Source organism: Passer montanus, unplaced genomic scaffold (genome assembly GCF_014805655.1).
Source record: "Passer montanus isolate IOZ18808 unplaced genomic scaffold, ASM1480565v1 scaffold23, whole genome shotgun sequence".
Lineage (NCBI taxonomy): Eukaryota > Metazoa > Chordata > Aves > Passeriformes > Passeridae > Passer > Passer montanus.
The window spans coordinates 1,614,321-1,630,954 of NW_024366926.1; the positions used below are offsets into that span (position 1 = coordinate 1,614,321).

Here is a 16,634-nt window from a genome sequence, read left to right on the forward strand (position 1 = left end):
CAAACAGAGTGGGGACAGTGGAGGTGACAGCTGCTTTCTGACTCTTCACAGCAGGGGCCCTGAGGCTGGAGGGTGCCCCAAAACACTCGAGTGCTTCTAAAGGCTGAGACTGAGACTGCAGCGTTTGCATGTGGCAGGGCTCTAGAGAGGAACCAGCCCCTGGCTGACCTGCTGTGGATGGCTGTAGCTGCAGGAATGGACAGGAGCTGGCTGCCTCACCATCCCCTCCCCTCTGCCAGCTGATGGCTGTCCAAGGCTCCTTGCAGGCAGCACACACCACCAGCTCAATTCCAGCTCCATCAGCTGAATTCCTGTCATGAGGCTGTGGTCAGCCTATGGCATTTGTGAGTCAAACAGCCCTCTCCCCCAGTCACTTCTCACAAGCTTCTTTTTGCTCCCTGAGCACAAAAGGCCACTGGAAGATGATCCAGGGAAAGGAGGTAACTACAAGCTCCCACCAGCTCTGCTGCCAAGGCTGGGAAGAAGGTAAGGACTAACTCTGGAGCACTGAGCTGGCTCAGACTGAGACCCAGTGCTATTTCTGCCAGAAAGATATTTCCAGCTAAAGCAGGAAATGAAGTTAGCTTCTCAAGCCTGGCTTTCCATGGGTCAAGTCCTGGCAACCTGAAGCAATGTTTTCCTGCTGCCAAACACAACCTAACCATAAGTGGCACAAAGTACCAGCCACGTAGCAACACAGCAAACACCATCATTTCCCCTGAGCACCAGCCAAACCACTGACCCTGTTTGTAAATGGGCTGTGCTTCAGCTCTGCTTCAGCACTCTCTCCTTCCGGGCTGGTGCAAAGGCAGGTTTTCTACTTGACCTATTTTCCCTCATTGCAGCACTGCACACGGACATCCCGCTGCTGTGTGCAAGCCCAGGTGTGTAAAGGAGGATGGCAGCAGCTAGAGGGAAGGTGCTGAAGCATTTCGGGGGTGAGAAGGCAGCAGCACACCTCTGCAGAGCATCTGCCTCCACTGCACAGGTGAGAGCCAGTAGGACTGGCAGGTCACATACCTCGAGGGACATCTGTCAGGAAGAGGATGTTGTTGGTGGCACACCCAATACTGGCAGCAATCCTCCTGTAGCTCTCACTTTCTACCTTGGGGCCTATTTTGGTATCAAAGTGGCCATCAAAGAGCTGAAAGAAAGAGAGAAGCACAGGCCATTGCTGAGTGCCACCTGAAGAGCAGGAATAAACCTCCCTCCTTTCCCTTTCTGCCACAGTAACGAGGGGTCAGTGCAGCCATGCTCTCACAGTCAGCTGCTTGAGCTGAATTCCCATGGATCAAACCCACTGCCCCACCTTCCTGTCACAGAATTCATTCACAAAGTGTTACAGCAAGGGTGGTTGTGGGAAGGGAGTGCTCTTCAGGGGAGAAGCTGTAAGGAAGGTGGTAAGGTTATCTACCTCTAGGATATCACCTTCTGTAGAGTATCCAAACAGAAGCTTCTGGGCTTCGACGCTGCCTGAAGAGTAGATATAAACCTTCATCCCTGCTTCCCGCCACTTCCGGATGGCTGGAACGACGTCCTCAAAGATTCTGGAGCAAAACAGGGCAGCAGGTAAGGGCAAACCCAGAGGCACCTGGAGGGACATCATTAGCCAGGCACTGTGACAATTCATTTTGTCCCATTAGTTTGCAAGGGGACTTCAGTCTGCTCAAGGCCCAAAACCAGAAGGTCTCTTCCAGCAGCAGGTGATGCAGAGCCAGGCAAGGAGATTTTAGAGATCTCGCTCCTTGAATGCAGCCAAGCAGGCAGCTTTCTCCACAGTTTTTGGGTCACTGTAAGGCAATTTACCCTTGTTTTTAAAAACAAAACCAACAGGATATGTGTCTCTCTTGACTTGTTTTTGGGTTTTGTTAGTTTCTCTGGTAGGTGTTTACATTTTTCTGTCAGCTCATTTTCTTCTTCCCAGTGCCAAGTGTTTGGCAAAACACTTTGTGAATTTACAGGTTTGTTTTACTTACTTAGAGACCTGAAATGCACAGTATAATCAAGCACCTCTTAAATAAGAAAATCGGGCTCAATTTCAGTTGTCCCTACTTATGCACTCCTGTGTTGTGGCTGAAACATAAAGAACCTGAAGACAAAAAGAAGTGGAAAGGCAAGAAACACACAGGTAAAAGACAAAGCAGGAGGAAACAACTGAAAGGGTCTGACCCTGCAACCCTGGCTTGTTTACACTTGTTCCAAAATATGAGTGCAATTTGGGGATAAAAAATGCAAGATGGAAAACTGTAAGAAGTGCCTCATACTTGTGCCTTAGACTCTCGGTTTACCAAGAAATCTCTCAAATATTGGCTCATCTGCTGAGCTAGTGATGCTACTTGTACTTGTAACTGGGGCTGTTCCCAGGAATAGCTTATGCAGCTCTTCTGCTAATAAACTTTCAGGAGAGATGCCCCCCACACCTGCCCCCCAGGAGGGGCACACAACTACTCACACAATTACTCACTCTCCTTTGACGTGCCCGGTGGCATAGGCTGCCCTCCACATGTGGCCCTGCAGCTGCTTCAGTGCCGTGGTTTTCCTGTCCAGGGACATCTGCCAGTGCACGTTGTCCACAACGGCCTGGATGACGCGCTCCAGCTCCTCCTCCCCGCTGCCGCTCTCCAGAGGGATGGGCACGGCCCCGTCCAGGCTGGAGTCCTCCTGAGCCTGCAAAGAGGAATCAGAGCATGGTGTCAGCAATGCCAAGGCTGTGGGTCTGATCCCTGCACGGGCTGCTCAGAGTTGGGCTTGCTGATCCGTGCAGGTTCTCTCCAACTCAGACTGTTCTGTGATTCTGTGCAATCATCCATGATAAAAAGAGGGGAGGGAAGAGGTGGAGCAATTTCCACAGCTCTAATGTAGGAAAGTGATCTAACACCTGCATCCATGCACTCCTGTGCAGGACACTGCTTGAACTGCTCTTCACACGAGGGCTACAACACTGTCTGAATACTTTTCTAAATAGAAAATTGAGGCAAGTTTAGAAATACTTGCTTGGATTGTGCTTTCCAAACCAAACGATTAGCGTTACTGTAGCTGTATTGTAAATACTCTAATGAGAACGATGCTTGATTAAGTATTTAATTACTGTAATTATCGCAAAGAAGCAAATGCATGTGTTGGCTTCAGCCACAAGTTTCAAACTGATTCTGTGTCCCTCTACAGAGGCAGCATCCACTGTCCTGTGTGGAACAAGTGCTCTGCCATCCCTCTGTGCTGCTTCCCAAGAGAGGGAACAAAACAAAAGAGGGAACTTCAACAAAAGAAGGGCACAGAGCAGGCAAAAAGCTGGAAAATGTTGGCTCAACAGCTGCCCTGGGGCTGCGTGGACCAAGGTGAGCTGAGGGAAGCTGCTGCCTGCCAAGCCTAACCCCAGGCTTTGGACAGTGGAGAATCCAACCTTCAAGGCAACTGGCTTCCATGGATAAAGGCCAAGAGGTAGGGACAAATGTGGGGTGGCCGGGAGAGCCTGAGTGACCTGAAGCCTCAGGCATGCCATGAAAACGCAGAGACACGGAATTACTGTTTTACTTAACCTGTTTCCTCAGAAGTCCGACGTCCCGCTGGCACTCCTCCTCCTCCCAGTGAGCACGCAGATACTCCTTCACGTTGTCTTTGATGTAAGGGAACAAGGTCTCCTGGCAGAAAAAGAGGCTGCTCCTGTAAGCTGGCAGAGGTAGGGCTGACTGGCTTTTAAAAGAGCCATTTGCACGTGCTGCCGTGTACAGTTATTCCCCCAAATTTAAGCTTCCCTGCAGTGCTGCAGCTGGTGAGACTTCCTGCCAAGGGTGTCTGCCTGGTCACAGGACTGAGCCAGCCTCAGGCCAGGAGCAGTGAAGGTGGATTTTTTTACACAAATGTTTATATAGCTGAAACTTGTAAAGCATGCGATGGAAAGGTGGGTGATAACTTTTCCTGGGCTTGCCAAAAAATGTCTCAAATGGCACAAGTGACCCCACATTCCCACCAGCTGAGGAGCACAAGGCTGACAATTTATGTACTCTGAACAGATAAGTTATGCTATTGTATTCTTGATGGGGCACTTGTCCTAGCAAAGGTCATTCTGAAAATACGTCTCAACCTCTCCCCAAAGCTAAAGGACCTTTTAAAATTAAAAGCCTGGTTTGGTGACACTGAACTCCAGAGGACAGTCTTACCAATGAAATTAAATGGGGTTTGGGAAAAGCGCCACATGAAAATTACAAACCTTCACAGAGATCCCAAGGGCAATCAGAAATAATTACAAATTGCTCTCATTAGCGGTGCTCACTAGTAGGAAGCCACAAGCAGCCACCCTGCATCTCCAGGCACAGGAAAAGCCTCAGGTCAAGGAGAAGGGCAGGGAAGTCCTTCCTTTGGGTAGAGAACTGAGCTTTTCTTAATTGGAAAAAAAATAACCCAAACTCACCTCTCCTCAAAAAATGGCCCACAGGTCTGTCATATTTAGCTTGTTACTGAATTAAGAAAGCAGCAGTCCTGAGATTGTGATGTAGTGGCAGAACTGCAGGATTTTCTATTGCTTTAATACTGTGTTTTCCATGTGGTATATTTTAAAAACAGTGCAGATTGCTTTAAGACTTACCACAAACTTGCCTAGGGAAATCAAAAGCCTTGTAATGCCCCCAGTTACTCTCATGTCCTTTATTCAACCTGTCTTTTAAATCTGAGGAAATTAAAGAGGAAATGCACTGGGAAATGCAGCTGACCTGCTGGCTTGGTTTAACCTCCTTTACAGCTCACAAGTCAAAAGGACCCAATTGTTTTTCAAAAGCAGTGTTTCATACTCTTGTGCTGGCTAAGAAAAACTCCCAAACTGACTCTGAAAGATCAGTAGATTCAGTGATTTGGGGGATTTTAAAAGGGTAAAGGTCTTAGCAAGTGCATAGGTCTGTGAACTAAAAGGGGACACCCACGTGACAGCTGGAGTAGTGGACAGCTAGTGGGACAGATGGGTTATGGATGCCAAGAGGGATCCCAGTCAATGATGTACTAAGTTTAATAGGCCATGAGTGTGTGTGGAAGAAAGACTCCAAATACTCTCTTTTCTGGTATCTTTCCTTAATCCACCCATCAACTGACTCATTCTATTTCCTTGCTTTGCAGATTCAGCAATTCTAACATTAGAGAAAGGATTAAATAAAATCGTTTAATACTGAAGAATAAAGTGTCCACTGAACCATCAGTGGACCTTTCAAAGGCAAATAGAGGTTAACTGAAAGACCAAATGAACTAACTTGTTCCAAGCATTTTCAGGATTTCCATCAAACTGAATTTTATTGAGAATCAAAACTCATTTGGTCTCCCTGCAACTCAAAGACTTTGGGTGGAAACCCAAAGCCTCAGGTGCATGGCATGTTGTTTGCACAACTGCAAAACAGCTTCGAGGTGGACAGAAACAACTCGGTTGCTCTGTTAGATGTTTAGTAAGAAACCTGAGCTGTCCAAACTGCTTGAACTGAAAGGTATTGAGGGCAGGGAGACAGCTGTAATGCCACATAAGCCCGAAGTTTCTTCAAGAGCACTGGAAGAACACGGACAGGAAAGATGTAGGTCACGCTGTTCATCTGTTAGGCTGTGTTAGCAGAAGCCTCTAGAAAGCCAGGCAGGAGCCTCCAGCTGCCATGTGGGTCACAAAGCACCTTTGTAAGCCACGGCTGCAAAGATCCACCCAAAGCTATAATGTCTCACGGAGAAATCCGGGATAATGAACGGCAGGAGAAGGGATATCCAAGCCGCTCCCTCCTGCCAACCAAAGCCTCCCGGAGAGGAGGGACCCCGGCTGTCACAGTCTGCGGCTCTCCGAGCGCCTGTGACTCGCAGGCTTCCCAGTCCCCTCGGTCCTGCGCCTAAACCAGCATTTCCAGGAGTCTTTAAGCTCTTTCCTAGGCAAGGGAAGGCACTCGTGCATGGGCTGCCCCTCCAGTCCCCCGCACGGCCGGACACGCTGCCCCGGCACACCGCACAGCCTCCCGAAGGGAAGAGGCAGCGCACCGAGGTACTGCAAACTGGTAATTACCGACATTAAGGGCAAGAAGCGCCGTACTCCAAAGGGCTCGCACCGGAGGCTCCGCAGAGCCGGGCGCGGTGCTGCAGCTCCAGCCATCAAAGAACAGCGATGCTCCAGGGCTTTTCCGGGATGCGGCTGGAGCACCCCCTACATCCATCCATGCAACAATCCCTGGGCTTTTCTGGGATGCGGCTGGAGCACCCCAGCTGCCCTACATCCATCCATGCAACAATCCCTGCCCTGCCCGACCTCCGCGGCAGTGCCCTGCTCCCCAGCCCACCGACCGGCAACACAAGGCGGATTTCCTCGCGAGCATTATTCGGAAAAACGCAGAAAACGGGTCACGGCTTTCGCTCCCGGCGGCACCTCGGCCTGCCTCGAGGCGAACTGCCAGGGCCGGGGAGGTCACGGCGCGAAGGGCGATGCTACCGGAGCCCCGCGACGCCAGGGCCGGGGGGTCGCCACCGGAGCGGCGACGCCGCCGGAGCCCCCGCAGGGCCGGCGGCCTCCGGCTCTCACCTGCACGAAGGCGATGGGGGTGGTGGTGCCCTCGATGTCCAGCAGGATGGCGCGCACCTCCGCCGGCACCGGCAGCACGCCCATGGCGGCGGCGGCACGTGGGGCGCACCGGGGACGCGCGGCGGTGGCGGCGGGCAGCGCCGCAGGGCGGCTGCTGCAGCCCCGCCGCGAGCCGCCGGGGGCGCTGCGGCGCCGGGCGGGAGGGCGGCGCTGATTGGCTGCCCGCGCGGCTATATAAAAGCGGCGCAGGCGGTGCCCGGATCTCTTCCGCCGCCATTTTCTGCCGGGCGCAGGTCTCCGCTGTCTCCGCCGCTCGCACGAGCACCCCCGCCGCCCTCGCCCCGCCATGGAGGACTCGACCGAGATGAGCGGCGGCCAGGAGGAGTTCGCCGAGGGCTCCAAGATCAACGCGAGCAAGAACCAGCAGGACGACGGGTAGGGCCGGGGACGTGGTGGGGGGGAGGTGTGGGGGAGTCGCGCGTCCGTCTCCGCGCCCGCCCCGCGGCTCGGTGCGCGGCTCGGTGTCGGGGGGCAGCGCGGCCTTCCCTTGCCGCACCGCGGCCGCGCCCGCCTTTGTGTCCCGGGCGGGTGACCCAGTTTCCGCGGGGCGGGGACACGGGCGGGGGGGCCGAGCGGGGCCGTGACGTCACCGCGGGCGGGGGGGCTCTCCCGGCGCTCCCTCACCCGTTCCCTGCCCCCCAGGAAAATGTTCATCGGGGGCCTCAGCTGGGACACCAGCAAGAAGGACCTGACGGAGTATCTCTCGCGGTTCGGCGAGGTTGTGGACTGCACAATCAAAACAGACCCGGTGACTGGAAGGTCGAGGGGGTTCGGGTTCGTGCTCTTCAAGGATGCTGCCAGCGTGGAGAAGGTGGGTGCCTTCCCTGCGGACCCGTGGCACGGAGCCAGCTTGCGTAGCTGCAGCGATCTGAGACTTTGTTCCTTTGTCTGCTCTTTAGGTGTTGGAACTGAAGGAACACAAACTGGATGGCAAGTTAATAGATCCTAAAAGGGCAAAAGCGCTGAAAGGGAAGGAGCCACCCAAAAAAGTGTTTGTTGGTGGGCTGAGTCCAGATACATCTGAAGAACAGATTAAGGAGTACTTTGGTGCTTTTGGCGAGGTATAGTATATAAGAACACCTCTAATTCTCAAGTGTAGTCTTGCCTTTCTTAAGAAAGAATTTGTGAGGAGGGAGTTGGCCAAAACTAGAGTTTAATCTATATGCTAATGATTTCATAAAGTTGTAATGGTCTGCTTTATAGCTGCCAGAAGTGGTTAGTGTAGATTCTGCGCTGCCAGATGGTTCTGGTGGCATAAAAAGTTGCTCATAGATTTCACTCATTGTTTATATTCATTTTGATTTCAGATTGAAAACATTGAACTTCCCATGGACACAAAGACGAATGAAAGGAGGGGCTTCTGTTTTATCACATACACAGATGAAGAGCCAGTAAAGAAGTTGCTAGAGAGCAGATACCACCAGATTGGTTCAGGCAAGGTGGGAAAACTCTTATTCTTAGCATGTCAAATCTATCTCTCTAGGCTTCTCTGAAAGCAGCTCACAAAATGCTCTTGGAATTCTTAGTAAATTAAAGGCTTTCTTTCCTTACAGTGTGAAATCAAAGTAGCACAGCCCAAAGAGGTGTACAGGCAGCAGCAGCAGCAGCAGAAAGGGGGGAAAAGCAATTCTTCTGGTGGACGTGGAGGTGGAAGGGGACGTGGACGGGGTGAGTATTTGCAGTGGTTCTGTTCATCCAAGTACTTACCAAACACTCTGGTGTTTGTAGATACTCTAGGTTGCTCTAGGTGTGCAGATCTCATGTTTAAATCAAATGTGTAAAGTAGCCTGTTAGTAAGTGGTGTGTTGGTGGTTATGGTTGCTTGTTGGAGCTGGGGAATCTCTTGCTTTGCTTGTGTCCAGGTGATGAAGGGGCAAGGTGGATGTAGGGTGCTTTTGTACACCCTTAGTGGACAGTGCAGTCAGCACAGTTATGCTTCCACTTGAAAGGGATACACTTAATTGGCCATGGGTGAGAAATCAGGAGCTGTTTGCTAAGGAGTGGGATGGTCACTCTGCTGCGCCTTCAAATGGATCAGAAGGAATCAGCTGATATGTTACAGGTCAAGCAGACACAACTCGCACCACGCAGCACTGCTTGTCCTGTGGTGTCACTTGGTGCTCAGGCAATTACTGATTATTCTAGTATCCAAAAAGTTAGATGAAGGGGCACAGGAGAGGAGTGAAGTAAGTTTTGAAACTTAAAGTTGCTATGCTTGGTTTCAGGTCAGGGACAAAACTGGAACCAAGGATTTAATAACTATTATGATCAAGGCTATGGGAATTACAATAGCGCTTACAGTGATCAGAGCTACAGTGGCTATGGAGGCTACGACTACTCTGGGTACAACTATCCCAACTACGGATACGGGCCGGGATACACAGATTACAGTGGTAAGTGGTTCTGCCCTCATTCCCGATAACAAGAGCAACGTTGCTCTCAGTCAGCCCATGGCTCTGAAGATGAGATCCTTGGTGTGCTGCTGTGTGTGCAGTCTCCCTCTGAGGCTGGTGCTAACCCTTGTGGGTTCTGTTTTTCCCCACATGCTACCTCCAGGCCAACAGAGCACGTATGGGAAGGCGTCCCGTGGCGGCGGCAACCACCAAAACAACTACCAGCCCTACTAAGGCAGTACCTAGTGCCTGACAAACAGGTGTGTACAGGAGCGCACGCTCCACTCCGACTACGTCTAATCTAATTTAAAGATCAATAGACAAACGAAGAGTAAAAACTTGCCTAGCATGACTTTTCCTTTAATTAAGCTTTTGTTAACTTAAAAAATACTTTTTTTTTTAAAACCAGCTTTGCCTACGTGTCTATAGATCTTTAACTTTGTAAAAGCGTGACTTTATCTTCTTTAGTACTTCAGAAAAACATAAGAGTTTTTCTGGTTTGCGTTGTGTACCAGGTGGTCTAGAGGAATAATTAAACTTATTAGAAGTATTAACAGGTAAAGTACTGAAATGGGTACAACTTAAGGAAAACAAGAATGTTGTCTTCTAACTCTGACATTATACCTTGTTTGTACCCGCCAGCGGGAACTTCATTGCAGGCCGTGTGTCACCCTGACCACGTCTATCTCTGGGGTCGCACGTTGCAGGCAGAGCGCAAGGCATACACCAGAAAACGCTGTCCTGTGGTATGGTCTCTTCCAACTTCATGTACCAGCGTAAAGATTAAAGTGGAAAACTTCAGACTTTGGCTTCTTTTTTTAATCTTTTTTGGAGATTAAGTGTCTTTAACTTAAATGGTTTTTTACAGGAGTTAAAGTACATAAATGCCTTTACAGCTTAATCATTTGGTCTTCTGTTTAGTGTTGTATTTCAATTGTGGAACCTCATTTTAAATGTGCATTCTTTAAGATTTTAATGCTTGCTTTTTTCTTTTTATAGCTAATAGTGAAATCTGCAAACCAAAACGAACTTTTAAATCTGGATAAACATTAAAGATCATATGCATATGGACTGTCTGAACGAAAGTGACCTGACTTGTGTTGCACATAAGTCGTTTAGTTGTATAAACAAACAATCAGAAAGCCTTTTGGCAGTGTTTCCAATGGAAAAGAAAGCAATCCACAGCCTGCTTACTTGTCTAAATTGGATGGTTGTTGTTTTGGAGCAGCCTCCTAGGTGGGCTGAATATTTGGGAAAGTAAGTTACTGATGGGTAACTAATCAAACCTCTTGTGCTACCTTAATAAATATGCATATGATCTTTAACAGTGAAGAAAGGAATATATAGAAGACTTAAAGCAGTTCATGAAAATGGACCTTTTAACAATCCTGTAGTAACTGTCACAGATCTGACGTGCATTTTGTCTTCATTTTTTAGGTAGAGATACTGCAACAAAAAGCCATCTTGCAACGCATCGTGAGTGAATGGAGGGTGGTCTTCGTGAGAGGAAATGACTATTTTGTAAAAGACTTTTAGTGTATGACACAACTGTGTCCAACTGTACATAGCGGCCGACTAGTTTTCTTTTATGGTTTTTACTTTCTTTTTGCCATTCATGTTATGACACAATGTGGACTTGTGTTTATACAAACTTTATTTGTATAATTTCATGTTAAAAGATTCTCTAATAAATGCTTACTTAAGTGAGTGTGGAGTCTTGCTGTCACCTTAAGGTGGTGCAACTATAGTTTTACTCGGACAGAAGGACAGGTACCTCCCTGGAGATCAAGGTTACTGTGAGAACAGGTCCATACACCCCCTTCTTCCTCCTGATCTGTCCTGAGAGCACCAGAGTGTTTGGAATTAGTGTCACTGTGGAAGATGGCAGAGTCATGTCCTGCCCTCTGCTGCAGCGAGGGGAGTGGTCTGTGGCACAACTGCTGGCAGTTTTGTACATCTCAGGAGGAATAGAGCTATAGCAGCACCTTTTCAGTGCTGATAGCACTGCTTGAGGAGTTGGAGCTTTTCAAGGCTTTTCAAGCACTTAAAACTTCCAAGTATTCTAGAATGTAGCTTAATTACTTTCCCACACTGGTTCTATTCCAATTCCAAGGAGGTGATCAGAAGTTCTTGAACTTTAGGATCAGCAACTATTTTCTGTACAACTTTGTACAAGTTAAGTGCTGCACTGGGCTCTTCTCACCTGGATCAGAAAACGAGTTTTCCGTCTAATGCACACTAGCAAGCACCAGCTGAAAGCCTGAGTGCCTGATTGCTGGAGAAGGAACACTGCATCAATCCAGCACGTGTAGAAATTAGGAAAGGGGTTGGGATGGGTAAAGGAGCGTGTGTGTTTTGTCTGAGGCAAAAGAATTGTGGCAGTCTGCCTGAAGATTTGATATTTCTCAGCACAAATACCTAGTCAAGCATAAAAATAAACCTTGCTTGTTAAAACTCACTGATGCCTCTGAGTACAAACTGAAGAATCAGCAAGAAGCCACAGCAGTGTGTGAGTTCATACACTGCATTTGTGAGTGCAGCTGGATCCACAGCAGCTGAGGGACACTTGTGCTACAAGAACATGGTTTCATTACTCCAGTGTTTTTTTAATACACGAAACCCTGCTAAGAGGTTAAAAGTAAAACTTGGGTTTTACTTCAATCTGTGGTCCTCCCACTCAGCACTAGTGAAGCGCAGCTGGAGTACCGTGTTCAGGTCTGGCTCCTCAGCACAGGAAAGGCAAAGGGCTCGTGCAGAGGGTCCAGGGAAGGGCCACAAAGACAATGAGGGGCTGGAGCATCTCCTGAGGAGAGGCTGTGGGAGCTGGGTGAGCATCTCCTGAGGAGAGGCTGTGGGAGCTGGGCCTGTTTAGTCTGGAGAAGACTGAAGGGGATCTCGCCATGCACAGCAATGTCTCAAAGGCAGGTGCCAAGGGGATGGCGCCAGACGCTTTTCAGTGCTGCCCAGTGACAGGACAAGGAGCAGCGACCACAGACCAAAACACAACAAGTTCCACCTAAACATGAGGAAGAACTTTGCACTGAGGGTGGCAGAGCACTGGAACAGCTGCCCAGGGAGGTTGAGTCTCCCTCTCTGGAGCCATTCCAAACCCACCCCGACCTGTTCCTGTGGCCCTGCCTTGGGCGGGGGGGGTTGAACTGTGCTCTCTCCAGAGGCCCGGCCCAGCCCTATCGATTCCGAGTGTCGCTGCGGGCCGCCAGGCTCCGGCGGCTCCCGGGGCCGCGCCGCGCTCCCCCCGCGCTCCCTCACGGCTCCCCGGGGGCGGCGTCACGTGTCCCGCCCGCCGCGCTCCTTCCGGCCGCCATTTTAGGTTGGGTCGGTGGCGGCGCCATTAAAAACAGCGAGCAAGAGGAGGAGGGATCGGCGGCATCGGCGCGCTCGGCCGGGGCCGCCAGCGGGGCCGGGGCCTCGGCGGGGAGGCGGCGGCACCGGCGCCATGTCGGATCAGCAGTTCGCTCTGGACTCGGCGGCGGTGGCGGCTGGCGCCGGGGGCAGCGCGGCGGAGCCGGCGGAGCAGCCTGAGGGGCAGGCGGGGGCGGGCAGCACCGATGGGGCAGGCGGCGGCGGCGGCGGGGCCGAGTCGGAGGGAGCCAAGATCGACGCCAGCAAGAACGAGGAGGACGAGGGGTGAGCGGCGGGGGCGGGTGGTGTGTCCCGGGCGGGGCCCGGCGCCCCCGGCCCGGCCCGGCCCCGGCGCTGCCCTGTTTGTTTACTTGGCGCCTCGGCGACGTCACGGGCCGAGCGGCGGGGGCGGTGTCTGGTCCCGCGATGTACAGACGGTGCGATGTGCCTCAAGCTAGAGGCCCCTTGGACTTATTTTTCTTTTTAACCGTGCCTTTTCTACGAGTTAAGGTGCGGTGCGTGCGTGAAGACAGTACCTCGGTGTAGCCGAACGCTCTGGTTGCAGTCGCAGCATTGCCCTGTGCTGCAAACATTACTGTGTGTTAGCTGAGTGCCAGAGGCGTCAGCTACCGGGACTTCTTCCCAGCCTAAAACATGCCCCTGCTTCTCACGGAACTTGTTTCGAGAGGCTTGTCCGAGCTGGAGAAGCAGGAAGCTAAACCTGAACCTCCTCAGGTTATGCATCAGGAAAAGGTTTTTCACCTAGAGGGTGGTTGGGCAACAGAACAGGGAAGTGGTTACAGCACCAAGTCTGACAGAGTTCAAGAAGCACTTGGAAAATGTTCTCAGGCACATGGCGTGGCTCTTGGGGTGTTCTGTGCAGGGCTGGAACTTGAACGTGATTGTTCTGATAGGTCCCTTCCAACTCAGCATGTTCTGTTACTCTCTTTTATGGCGACTAAAGACAGCTTTTAATCTTTATAGGATCTCTGCCTGGGGCAGTGTGCCTTTTCTGTTGCCGGTGAAATTTGTGTGTAATAAATCCAGTGACAGGACAGGCTGGTGCGCTCTGCTGTCTCCTGTCGGGCCGTGAAACTCGAGCTGCACGTCTGTTTTTGGTCAAGGCAGAAAATAAACTGGATAAAGGAGTGGTAACTACTGTGTCCTGCAGATACCTGCTGCAAAACCTTCCTGAGTGTCTTCCTCCTTCAGTAATAACCTGGGATGTTGCTGAGAGAGATGTTAATAATCTGGGATAATGCAGAGCGAGAGAGCAGGACCCCTTTTTTGAGTATTTTGCTGGGATTAGTAGAAATTAAAATGGTTTTGTTACTTTTCAGCTGTTCCTAACAGCTTCAAATGCTTTTGGAGTTGAATGTTTGTTTTACTTACTACCCTTGAATACACAGCAATTAAAGGGTTTTCATGTGCAAACTCAGGTTCTTTTGAGGCAAGAGCGTTTAGAAGTTGTCTCTAAGCCCTGCAGTGATACTGGGCAGTGATTACATGTATCACACACTGACTTGTAGTCTGGTTCAGTCTTTCAGACCTCTCACCTCTTCTTTTGACAACACTTCTGGTAGGAAAGGGAAAGAAGCCGATCTGTGATACCTTGTTTAGCTAAGTCTGAGGTTTAAAAGCTTTCCCAGTGCACTTCTCCTAACTTATTTTGGGAAACTGTATGTGCTGATGTGGCTTGGACCAGCCAGGCTGGGCTAGGAAATGTCTGTATTTTACAGGCTTTTGTTAGCGCTGTGCCGCTGCTCCTGAATTGTTATGCTCACATTAGTGGTGTGGCCCTGAGCTGAGCTCAGTTTCCCTTGGAGCAGGGTTGATGAAGGGGCAGACTGAAGCAGCTCTGCTTTGCTGCTCTGTGCCTGGGCTCAAAGGTGCAGCTCCTGCGTGGAGAGATAGAAAACCTTCCAAGGCTGTTGGTTTCAGGCTCACGTTCTTGGTCTGCCTGTGCTTAGGAATACAAAGCAGGGTCTGTGTGTCAGTGTGGTTTGGGTAGCAGGTGTCAGTTCAGCAGTGACTGCTAGGGCATCACCGCCCCCCTTGTGTCACAAACACGATGCTGCATCCTCTGTGTCTTCTGTGTGGCTGCTTGAAAAGCCCTCCACAGAACAGCAGACAAGCTAAGGACCTTAATGGTGGGTGAGCAAAGGGCAGAGAGCTCCTTTGACTTACAGCCTGTACTGGTGTGAGGCTGCTGGTTACCAGGGTGGGCCATGAGGACACTAAGAAGTCACAGCGATAGAAAGGTACTTTCTGTTGGTACTTTGTTGAAGAGAGATCTGGAACTAATTGGAAAAGTGGGTAAAGGGATGGGGAATTGGTGCTTATTCTTTACAGATTTAAAAACATCTGAAGCTCCTGAAGATGTTATAAAAACATCTGAAGCTCCTGAACCCCTCCTCTGTATGGATCTTGTCAGAAACTGAATGCTCTTGTTAATTCTCTGGGAGCACAGCTAAGTCAACAGAGGTAGTTCAAAGGAGCAGCTTTTGATCGGAGAGAGTTTGAGTTGTGGAGGTCCAATGCTCTTTTACGTGATTGGCAGGAATATTTGTGCGTGGGAAGTGGAAGGGTTGGAAATATGATACAGTGGTTTTTCAGGTTTTCTGATAGCTGTGTCTGATTGTGAAATAAGTTGGGACTGTGAAAGTGGGCAGAGCTTTGTAGAAAGTGCTTTTATAGATCATAATGGATCATATTTTTTGGTTAGAGCTCACAGTAAAATCTTCTTCATCAGTATTAGAAGAGATCATCTCAAATCAAATCCTCTTTTGAATGGATTCCTAAGCCCTGTGTTTAATAACCTGAAATATTTCATTTGTGCATATACTGGTTTGATTGTTCATCTTTTAAAATTTTAATTTTTTATGCCTTACTAACATGGTGGGATGGTCATGATTCTAAGCTTGATTCTAAGCTTCCAGTGTGCTTTTGAAAATACAGGTTATGAATTATGTGCCATATACATCTGCTCAGCAACACTGGTGCTGTAGAAATATTGGAAAGACATTCTCCTGATGGTAATGGATTATGCCAGATGTTTTTATGAGGAAAAAACTTCTGAGTGTCCAATACTTTGCTTTTTCATAGCTGCTTTCTGGGGAAGGGAACTTGACTAAACTTTATTTATTTTAGTTTATTAATTTGGGCATATGTCCAGACTGGTAGATAAATGCTTCTGTTTTAACCACACTTTGTTACAAATCTAATCTGCCTGCATGTGTTTCAGTTGTGTGGAGGGTCCACAGGTAACTGGATGGAATTAAATGTGTGATGGGGATGTAAATAAGTAGTAAAATATCTTTTTGTCACTACTGCTAGTGGTTTCTTGGGACAGCAGAGTAAGCAGCTGCAGGAGAAGTGCAAAATGTTTGTGTATTGTAAGTCTTTATCTGTCCTGGCCAGACTCACTTAAGCAAGTTGTCAAAAAGTGCAGGCCTGTGTGTGTAGTGACATGACTGATAAAATGCTGCCAGTTCCATGCATTAGGTTATTGAGCTCATAAAGCTTGGCAGTGCAGGATTTTGGGTAACACACATTTACAGATTGACCAACTTGTCTTAACAGGAAAATGTTCATTGGTGGCCTCAGCTGGGACACAACAAAGAAGGATCTGAAGGACTACTTCTCCAAGTTTGGTGAAGTTGTAGACTGCACTCTGAAGTTGGACCCCATCACTGGGAGATCGAGAGGCTTTGGCTTTGTGCTCTTCAAAGAGTCTGAGAGTGTGGATAAGGTAGGATTAAAGTAATGAAACAAGTTCAGATTCAGGTATCAGAGATAAAGCACTCACTAGGATGACTGTAGGCGTTCTTACATCTTCTGGTAAAGATGATTCAGGGGTGCAGCATGTGTAATGTGCTTGTTGAAAATGCTTTCTTTTATGAACCATCTTACTCGTGATGCTGTGTCCAGGACCAGCAGTGATTCCTGAGGTATGGATTTGGGCACTTACAGGTTCTGCAAGCCATTGGACTTGGGCACTTGAAAATACAGTCTATAAATGTCCGCTGCCTGCTGCTGTGAAAGCAGCATCTGCAAAGATCTTCCAGTCTTTGCATTGCAGAGCTGTACCACGAATCCCTAGAGTACAGCCAATAGCTTTGATAGATTTAAGCTCTATCCAAGCAAAAATTAGTTGTTAAATTTTCTAAAATGCTGTGGATACAGCACACAGAAATGTTTTCACCTTTATCACCTTTGTGATATATGAAGTACAGATCTTTACTTCATAAGGTTTGAGGATGAGAAGAAGACTTTTTGAGAGATGTTACACT

The 16,634-nt window shown here is 49.2% G+C and overlaps 3 protein-coding genes and 1 long non-coding RNA gene across 8 annotated transcripts in view; 3 read left to right on the top strand and 1 right to left on the bottom strand.

Annotated features, from left to right (window-relative positions):
* Positions 1-6,899, bottom strand: part of ENOPH1 (enolase-phosphatase 1) — an 8,789-nt gene extending 1,890 nt beyond the window's left edge. Inside the window, exons 1-5 of the mRNA XM_039710403.1 lie at positions 6,527-6,899; positions 3,537-3,638; positions 2,465-2,667; positions 1,415-1,547; positions 1,021-1,144 (exon numbers count right to left, since the gene is read on the bottom strand). Coding sequence (XP_039566337.1) covers positions 1,021-1,144; positions 1,415-1,547; positions 2,465-2,667; positions 3,537-3,638; positions 6,527-6,874 — 910 coding nt within the window. The 5' untranslated portion in view covers positions 6,875-6,899. The remainder of the gene's footprint in view (positions 1-1,020; positions 1,145-1,414; positions 1,548-2,464; positions 2,668-3,536; positions 3,639-6,526) is intronic.
* Positions 2-3,530, top strand: LOC120502728. Its single transcript, XR_005627586.1, has 3 exons — positions 2-486; positions 846-988; positions 3,166-3,530. It is a non-coding gene; the product is annotated as an uncharacterized LOC120502728 (long non-coding RNA).
* Positions 6,789-10,687, top strand: HNRNPDL (heterogeneous nuclear ribonucleoprotein D like). Of its 2 annotated transcripts, XR_005627585.1 has the most exons (9): positions 6,795-6,961; positions 7,229-7,397; positions 7,486-7,647; positions 7,894-8,025; positions 8,140-8,254; positions 8,812-8,979; positions 9,143-9,239; positions 9,622-9,725; positions 10,417-10,687. XR_005627585.1 is itself a non-coding variant. In XM_039710406.1 (8 exons), exons 1-7 carry the CDS (start codon positions 6,873-6,875, stop codon positions 9,211-9,213), a joined length of 906 nt encoding a protein of 301 aa, XP_039566340.1. In that variant the 5' UTR covers positions 6,789-6,872; the 3' UTR covers positions 9,214-9,239; positions 10,417-10,687. The 2 variants fall into 2 exon arrangements, 1 of the variants encoding a protein (XP_039566340.1); XM_039710406.1 differs by lacking the exon at positions 9,622-9,725 and having other exon boundaries at positions 6,789-6,961.
* A 1,667-nt stretch (positions 10,688-12,354) lies between these two features.
* Positions 12,355-16,634, top strand: part of HNRNPD (heterogeneous nuclear ribonucleoprotein D) — a 9,149-nt gene continuing 4,869 nt past the window's right edge. For all 4 annotated transcript variants that reach the window (XR_005627582.1, XR_005627584.1, XR_005627583.1 and 1 more), the window contains exons 1-2: positions 12,355-12,627; positions 15,925-16,093. Coding sequence is in view for 1 of the 4 variants with exons in the window: in XM_039710405.1 (XP_039566339.1) it covers positions 12,437-12,627; positions 15,925-16,093 (360 nt within the window). In the remaining 3 variants the exon portion in view is untranslated. The remainder of the gene's footprint in view (positions 12,628-15,924; positions 16,094-16,634) is intronic.

Bases quoted from the DNA above. Each gene is read 5' to 3' on its own strand.
- HNRNPDL (XM_039710406.1), top strand. From the start codon at position 6,873: ATGGAGGACTCGACCGAGATGAGCGGCGGCCAGGAGGAGTTCGCCGAG. The intron at 6,962-7,228 runs GTAGGGCCGGGG...CCTGCCCCCCAG, and splicing joins AAGAACCAGCAGGACGACGG to GAAAATGTTCATCGGGGGCC. The intron at 7,648-7,893 runs GTATAGTATATA...TTTTGATTTCAG, and splicing joins ACTTTGGTGCTTTTGGCGAG to ATTGAAAACATTGAACTTCC.